The sequence below is a fragment of the Chrysochloris asiatica genome, unplaced genomic scaffold, assembly GCF_000296735.1.
Source record: "Chrysochloris asiatica unplaced genomic scaffold, ChrAsi1.0 scaffold00288, whole genome shotgun sequence".
NCBI lineage: Eukaryota > Metazoa > Chordata > Mammalia > Afrosoricida > Chrysochloridae > Chrysochloris > Chrysochloris asiatica.
The window spans coordinates 839,163-848,149 of NW_006408806.1; the positions used below are offsets into that span (position 1 = coordinate 839,163).

Below are 8,987 nucleotides of genomic sequence, written 5' to 3' on the forward strand. Positions count from 1 at the left end.
TAAGGTGGAGGGTCACAGAAAAAGAGGAAGACCCCCCAATGCATTGGACTGGCAGCATTGATGGACTCAAGCATGGGAACAGTAGTGATGTTGGCCCAGTATCAGGCAGTGTTTTGTTCTGCTGTGCATAGGGTCGCTATGACTCGATGGCACCTAACAACAACAACATATGAAGAGTCTCATTTACGTAGATCTTATTTTTCTCAGCAAAATTTTGATACTTTTCCATGTACAGGTCTTATTCAAATATCATTAAATATAATACTTAATATTTTCCTTTTTTTTAATGATATCGCAAAATTTTTTTTTTTATTCCAATATCCAATTCTACTTCGGTAGTGTATAGAAATAAAACTGATTTTTGAGTATTGTATATCCTCTGATTCTGTTAATCTCATTTATTACTTCAAGCAGAATCTTTGCAAATGGTTAACAAGCTTAGCTGCTAAGCAAAAGGTTGGTGGTTCAAGGCGACCCAGAAGAGCCTTGGAAGCAAGATCTAAAGATCTAATTCTGAAAATTCAGCCATGGACAAAAATCAGGATAAGAGAAAAAGAAGGGTATTATCTCATGATTAAAGTGTCAACTGAACAAGAGAACATAACCACAGTAAACACCTATGCTCCCAATGTAAGAGGTTAAAATACATAAATCAACTCTAATACAATCAAAGAAAGAAAAAGACAACTCTAGAATAAGAGTTGTTGCTGTTAAGTGACATCAAGTTGGTTCCGACTCATAGCGACCCTGTATAGGGTCTCCAAGGAGTGGCTGGTGAGTTTGAACCACTGACCTTGCAATGCAAACTGACCTTGAGGTTGAGTACTTATCCTGCAGTGCCACATCAGATTTTAATATACCACTTTCAACAAAGGACATAACAAGTATAAAGAAACCCAGCAAAGACACAGAAAAGCTAAACTACACAATTACCCAACTTGACCTTACAGACTTACACAGTACACACAACCTAACAACAGCATAATACACCTTCCTTTCCAGTACACATGGAACATTATCCAGAATAGACCATTTGTTAGGCTAAAAAAGTAAGCCTCAAGAAATTTTAAAACATCTTAATACTACAAAGCATCTTTTCAGATCACAATGATATAAAACTAGAAATGATAGGAAGAGCCAATAGGAAAAAAAAAAAATCAAGTACATGGAAATTGGTAAATATCCTGCATAAAAGCTACTAAGTAGTAGAAGAAAAAAATGAAATTAAAATTCCTTGAATTAGAACAAAAGCACAATATATCAAAACATTTGGGACACATCAAAAGCAGCATTTATAGGGCAATTTGTAGAAATTAATGCACACATCGAGAAACAACAAATATACCAAATCAGCACATTAACACAATTATCCAACAATGAAAAAGATACAACAAAGTAAAACTACTAACACCAGAAGAAAAGAAATAATAATAAATATTAGAGCTTGTTGTTGTTGTTAAGTGCTATTAAGTTGATTCTAATTCATAGCAAAACTCTACAGTTCTTCAAGGAGTAGCCAGTGAGTTTGAACTATCAACGTTTTGGTTCATACTGACCGTTTGGTATCCCACAGTGCCACACCAGGATTCCAAGATTATTGAAGATAAAATGTAACAGAAAAACAATAGAAAGAATCAACAACACATGGAATTGGTTCTGTGAAAGGATTAATAAAATTGACAAACTGACAAAAAGGCATACGTAACAAAAGAACAAGACAAGATGCAAAAAACATGAATATGAGTGACACCACAACAGAATCAGTAGAAATAAAAAGGGTAATACAGAGTACCATGAAAAATTGTACTCCCACAAATTAGAAAATATAGAAAAATGAACACATTTTTAGAAAAACATGACCTACCTAAAAGAACACAGATGGAAGTAGAAAACTTGAACAGACCTATAACAAAAGAAGAAATGGATCAAGTCATTTAAAACTCCAAACAACAACAACAAAAAATGTCTAGGCCCAGATGGCTTTACTTGTGCACTCTACAAAACATTCAGAGAAGATCTGGCATCAGTTCTACTGAAACTACTGTACAATATACAAAGATATGTAGAACTCTTAAATATATTTTATAAATCAAACAGAACCCTCATACCAAAACCAGGCAAAAACATCATTAAAAATGAAAACTATAAACAAATACCCATCATGAACATAGATGTAAAACATCAACAAAATCCTAGTCAACAGATTTCAACAGCATTAAAAACAAAAAAACCCCCACATCATACTAGGTATGCAAACATGGCTCAATAGTAGAAAAACAATAAACATAGTCCACCATATAAATAAAACAAAGGAAAAGCACATGATCGTATCAATTGATATAGAAAAGGCATTTGACAAAATCTAACATCAATTCCTGACAAAAACACTCAACAAAATAGAAACAGAAGGAAAATATCTCAACATAATTAAGGGCATTAAGCAAACCCAATAACCAACATTATTCTTATTGGAGAGAAACTGAAAGCATTTCCTCTGTGAATGGGAACAAGTCTCAGTCAGAGTAATAAGGCAAGAAAAGGAAATTAAAGGTATCTAAATTGTGTGAACTGCAAGGTTGGTGGTTCAAGCTCACCAGATGCTCCTTGGAAACCCTATACAGGGTCGCTATGGGTTGGAATCAGCTCGATGGCACTTAACAACAACAAAAAAAATTGGCAAAGGAAAAGTAAAACTATCTCTATTTGCAGATGATATGGTCCTATACTTAGAAAATTGCAAAGACAACACAAGAAAATTACTGGAACTCAGGGAAAGATTTAGCAAAGTGACAGGCTACAAGATCAACATTCAAAAATCAGTTAGATTATTTTACACTAATAAAGACATCTCTGAAAAGGAAGTGAGGAAAACAATACCATTTATAATAGTCATACAAAAGATGAAATTCTTAGGAATAAGTCTAACCAGCGAAACAAAAGACCCATACAGAGAAAGCTATAAAATACTACAAGAAACCAAAAAAGAACTGCAAAAATGGAAGAATATACCACATTCATGGATAGAAAGACTTAACATTATGAAATTTCAATACTACCCATAGCAATCTATAGATATAATACAATCCAATTTAGATTCCAACATCATTCTTTAAAGAAATGGAGAAGCTGATCACTAACTTCATATGGAAAGGAAAGAGACCTCAGATACGCAAAGCTCTGCTTAAGAAGAAGGGAAAAGTTGGAGGTCTCTTACTTCCTGATCTCAAAATTTAATGTACAGTCTCAATAGTCAAAACAGTCAGGTACTGGTACAACAAAAGACAACCATGTATCAATGGAACCAAATTGAGAATCCAGAAGTAAACCCATCCAAATGCAGTCAATAATTTTAGACAAAGCACCAAACATTAAATGGTGCTGACAAAACTAGAAATCCACATGCAGAAAAATTAAACAAGATACATATCTTACACCATATACAGAAACAAACTCAATATAGATTAAGTATCTAAGTGGATTAAATATCTAAATGTAAAACCTAGAACTATAAAGATCATAAATGAAAAATGTGGACAAACTTGGTGGTTCTGATATATAGCATAATACACTATCAAACATAACTAAAACACACACAACAAACAACAGAAGACAAAATAGATGACCCAATTAAAAAATGGGCAGAGGAAATGAACAAACATTTCACCAAAGATGACATTTAGGCAGTCAACAAACATGAAAAAATGTTCATGATCATTAGTCATTACAGAGATGCAAACAAAACAATGAGGTATCATCTCATACCAGCAGTAATAGCAAAGTTGAAACACCAGAACAAAACAAAACAAAATAAAGCAGGCGTGGAGACTTCGAGCCTCCTTCATTGCTGGTTGGACTGTAAAATGGTGCAACTGTTGTGGAAAATGGTATGATGCTTCTTTAAACAGTTGGAAATTGAAATACCATATCACCCAGCTCTACTTGGTATATATCCCCCCAAAATAAGAGTCCTGGCATGAGTAGATATATGCACACTCATGTTCATCTAAGCACTATTAACAATAACAAAAAGATGGAGACAGCCTAAATGACCATAAATGGAAGAATGGATACACAAACTTTGGTACAGACAGAGTACTACACAGTGTTGAAGAATAATGATAAATCTGCAGAACACCTCATAACATGGATGAACCTGGACATTATGCAGAGTGAAATGAGTCAAACACAAAAGTACAAATATTATATGAGATCATGATTGTAAAAACTCAAGAAAATGTTTTCACGCTAAAAAAAATATTCTTTGATGGCTACCAAAGGTGGGATGGACGAGAGAGTAATTCAATGGCTAACTCAGGCGACAGAGAAGGCAATATACAAGATGAGGGGGTCTGGCAGAAGAATCATAAATATGGTGAAGACAAAGGGAGGAATGCAAGGGTTAAAGGGGATAGAGGTAAATACTGTCATATACATAAAACTGCAACAGTGTTCAATTGGTCGTCAGGTAGACACATGGACAGATATATACAGGCTGAACAGGTATGGGAAGAATAGTGGGAATATATCCACAAATAAATAAGGGTCTGACAGAGGATACCTGTACATGGGTATTTATTTTTGTTGTAAACATACCTATGAAACTTCTTAGACATTATCAAGCATCTTGAGACAATGAGTTGCTGGATCTGGACCTCGGTTCTGTCTCAGGATAATAGCTTCTGGGGACACCATAGTCAACTGGCGTAACATAGTCTACAAAGACAATGCTCTGCATTCTACCTTTTTTTTTTAAAGGTCTAGGCATTTTTAATATTGAGAATTTGATGTTAATAAACAATACAGTGGTGTATTAGCTTTTTCTTTCTTTTTTTTTTTTTAAGTTTTTTATTGTGAACAGAAGTGATTAGTTTACATGGGGGAATATCAGTTTTACACTCATCATTCATTGCAATAATTACAATCTCTTCTGTGCTATCATCATTCAACAGTATTTGCTTCTATTCCCTTTTTTGGGGGGGATGGGGAGATGCACACAAAATCACTCAGGAATATATAATAATTTAAACAACCAAAGGACACATTCTACAAACCTGCCTCCTGGCTGCCAGCACACAGCCTTTCCCTTTCTATGAGTCTAGAGTCCTCAGCTGGTCTCTCTCTCTAGATGCTCTCATCTGTGGTGTTGCTGCTTCTCTGGATAGGGTCCCACATTCTGCTCGTGCTCTTCTCCTTTGATCGTCCTAGGGTACCCTGTTCCTGGACTATAAGATTAACTACTCCCCTCTTTTTGTTACAAAACTTCTACCACACAGTTGTAACAGTCAAACTTAGTCATAATAACAATTACTCACTATTGAAGCGTAAGTATCTTATCTCCATCTCTTTCACCAGACCCATCTAAACAAAATGAAAACTATTCAGTGGGGATTCTACCTCCCCATCCCCCAACTCTGAAATTTCCATTCTACTTTAGTGAAAAGCAACTGGAATTTTATAAGTTCAAGAACAGCCATCTAAGATTCAACTATTGGTCTCTCAATATGCAACAAAAATAAGTGACAAAAATTGAAGATGCTTGGAATCAGTTACTTCAATGTACTAACAGAACATGTGAGTATCTGTCTCAATGACTCTGAGAACAGAAAACTAGATGGTGCTCAGCTACCACTATCAACTGCTCTGAATGGGATCACATTAGCAGGTCCTGGATACAGTGGGAGACAATATGGAACAAAACTCAAAATTATAAAAATGAGCAGGCTTACAGGTCAGAGAGCAACTGGAGGAACATGAACACGAGACTATGGCCCTTGAGTGCCCTTCAGATCTGTAACAGAACTCACCCTCATGGCCCAATTTTCAACCAAGTGGTAGATAGGTATGTAGGGAAGACAACAGTACTAGTTGTTGCTCACCATGGAATGATCAACCATTCAAGGTCAAAAGGACAAGATTTACCAGGGAACAAGGTTCAGAGGTATTGGGAAGGAGAGAAGAATGGAAATGAGAACCACAGGGAGGAAGTGGAAGGACTGCTGTTACTTGGAAGAGAATGCAATCATTGAGATGCAACAAAGTCAGCCATTGAAAACTAAGGAACACAGTTCTACTCAGGATTAACTCAATGGCAGCTGTTTTGGTTTTATCAGTTCTATCAGACATTTTTAAGGAGCCCTGGTGGCATAGTGGGTTACAAATGGAACTCTTAATTGCAAGGTCAGCAGTTAAGAAAGGTAAAATTTTCTCCTACCCTTTAGATTTAGATTTAGAGTTGTGATGAGTCAGATCTGACTGGATGGTACATTACAACCACCACCACCATAAGCTTTTTAAATGACTGCATTCTTTAATATTTACTACTTTGATTTTGTCTTTATTGTATTGTTTATTCCTTTTCTATTTATTTCCACTCACTTTTATCTTCTTCTTCCAGACTTAAAAATGTAAAATTTTCCTTGGTTGCTATGATCAAATGATGTACCATTCCATCAAATTTCATTTTAATAGATAAGCAAGAGTTTTTCATTAGCACTGCAACCTACTAAATTAGTCCAAGTTATAAAATCATCTTGTTTCTTGGGAAACAATTTATTTTAGACCTTACATCTTTCTTAATCTATGCATTTTTCTCTTTTTTGATGCATGGGTTATTTAAAAGTGTATTGTTTAATTTCCCATATTTTAATGATCATGACTTTTTGTGTGGTTTTCTTTGTTTATTCTGCTTGGAGTTCATTGAGCTTCTTGGATTGGTGGTTCTAGTTTTCACAATATTTAAAGAATTGGGGCTATCAGATTTCATGTTTTCTCCCTCCTCACTCTGGAGCTCTTGGTTACACATGTGACAGAGTGACTGATATTATCTCACAGATCACTGAAGTATATTTTCTGTGTTCTTCTTTTTGGCAGTTTCTATCATATGGATTTAAGGTCACTGGCCTCTAGTTTTGCAGTGTCTAATCTGCTGCTATTATTCATGGTATTTTTCATCAAAAAATATTTTTTTCATCTCTAAAAATTTTTAATGTTTTTCATGGAAACATTTTAATATCTCTCCTTATTTATTTATGTGCATGGTTTCTTCAACATTTTTGAGCATATGAAATATATGTATTAGCAGTTTTAACACCCTTACCTGGGAATGCTATCTTTGTTATTTCTGATGAAAATTTTATTGATTATCACTCATCTGTTCTTACTTCTTTACTTACTGGCAATTATTTACTTAATGACAATTGGAAGTAGCATATTGAAATTTTCAGTTTTATGCTATTTAGTGTTAAATTGTGTTACAGTCTGTTGTACTCCTTTGAAAACCATTGGACTTCATTACAACATGTAGTTATGTGGAATCAATTGTATCCTTCCAAGCGTTGGTTTTAAGGTCTGCTCTGGCAACTTTCAATCTAGGGACACTTGAAAGCAATTATAGAGCCCATCTTCTTGGTTTCCTTTTATTCAAAGCCTGTTGTCCAATGTTTAAAATAAATTGAAATTTGTTCATCTATTTTGTTTGGTTTTCTAGTGGGAAAGTGATTTCTAATCATTCAGGGATCGAGTTAGAGAGTCACTAAATACCAAGTGTCTGAACTTTATTGATTCAGTACTCAGTATATGGCAGTGATATTAAATAGCCCTTTGCTATATATTAAAAAGTCAGTGCAATTCTGTAGCATTTGCTGGCAGCAATCAAAGAAATTGCATTTTCCAATAAATTTACTGCTTAGTAACAAGATCATTATGCCCGATAATCCACAGTATAGTCAAGATCAACAGTTTTCAACTCTGGCTGTATCTGAATGACCTGTAGAACTTTTCTAAAATTCTAATACCCTGTTACAGTACTCAATAAAAAATTCAGAGCTTCTTAAAAACTCTACAGTTTAGTATATACTTGTATACTAACATTTATTATTCATAATTTTATTATTGTGGAAATGGAGTGTTTAAAAGTTGACTTCAAAATAAACCAAATATCAAGAAAAAAAAGTAAGTTTGAATTTAATAATACTATTACAACATACTGGAGTCCTGGTGTGGCATGGTAGATAAGCACTCAACCATAAGGTCAGTTTAAACCACAATGTTGGAGATTCAAACTCACCAGGCACGCCTCAGAAACCCTATACAGGGTCACTATGAGTCAGAACTGACCTGGCACTTACAACAACAATAATAATTGCATCATTTATTCCTAAAAAGTTAAAATCAACAAATATTCCAATTTAAAAAGTATCACTTACCTCTTTCACATTTGCATCATCAAAAAATACCCATTTGGAACTCTTGGTATGAAAAGCAAAGGCACAATAATGTTGGCTGGAGTAGCAGATTATACCAACAAGGTGAAGTTCACTATTTCTGGCATTTTCATCAGTAACCCTATAAAAAAGCTGTTTGAAAAATTTATAGTGTACATTTTATACTGTATCTTTAGAAAATGAGGAACAATAAATTGATGAATTGGTGTTTAACTTATTAAAAAAATATTTCTTATGCACATTTCCCTAATTTAATACAAGGGGACTTCAAAAAGTTTGCCAAAAACGAAAATTAAGATCATGAAACTTTTTCATGAACTTTCTGAAGCTTCTATGTATTAGTATTGAAAACATTATTGGCATTGCAGAGTTATAGAATAACTACTTTCAATTAATTTGTAAAACACATTAAGCCTAATGACATATATTTACCATACAATTTGTTCAAATCTCCAAGAAGAATTGATCCTTTAGATAAACTCAAAATGTAAGATAAATTATATGTTGTTGTTAGGTATTGTCAATTTGGCTCCAAAACAGTGACCTTATGAACAACAGAACAAAACACTGCCCAGTCCTGCAACACCCTCATAATCATTGTTAAGTTTGAGCCCACTGATGCTATCACTGTGCTTATCCATCTCACTGGGGTTCTTCCTCTATTTGCTGATCCTACACTTAACATAACATGATATCCTACTCTAGGATCTGGTCCCTCCTAATACGTCTGAAGTATGAGAGATGAAGTCTGGTCATCCTGGTTTC

The 8,987-nt window shown here is 34.4% G+C and overlaps 1 protein-coding gene across 1 annotated transcript in view; it reads right to left on the bottom strand.

The window, feature by feature from the left end:
- Positions 1-8,987, bottom strand: part of USP53 (ubiquitin specific peptidase 53) — a 73,129-nt gene that overhangs the window by 40,399 nt on the left and 23,743 nt on the right. The window contains 1 exon segment of the mRNA XM_006874593.1: positions 8,205-8,354. Coding sequence (XP_006874655.1) covers positions 8,205-8,354 — 150 coding nt within the window.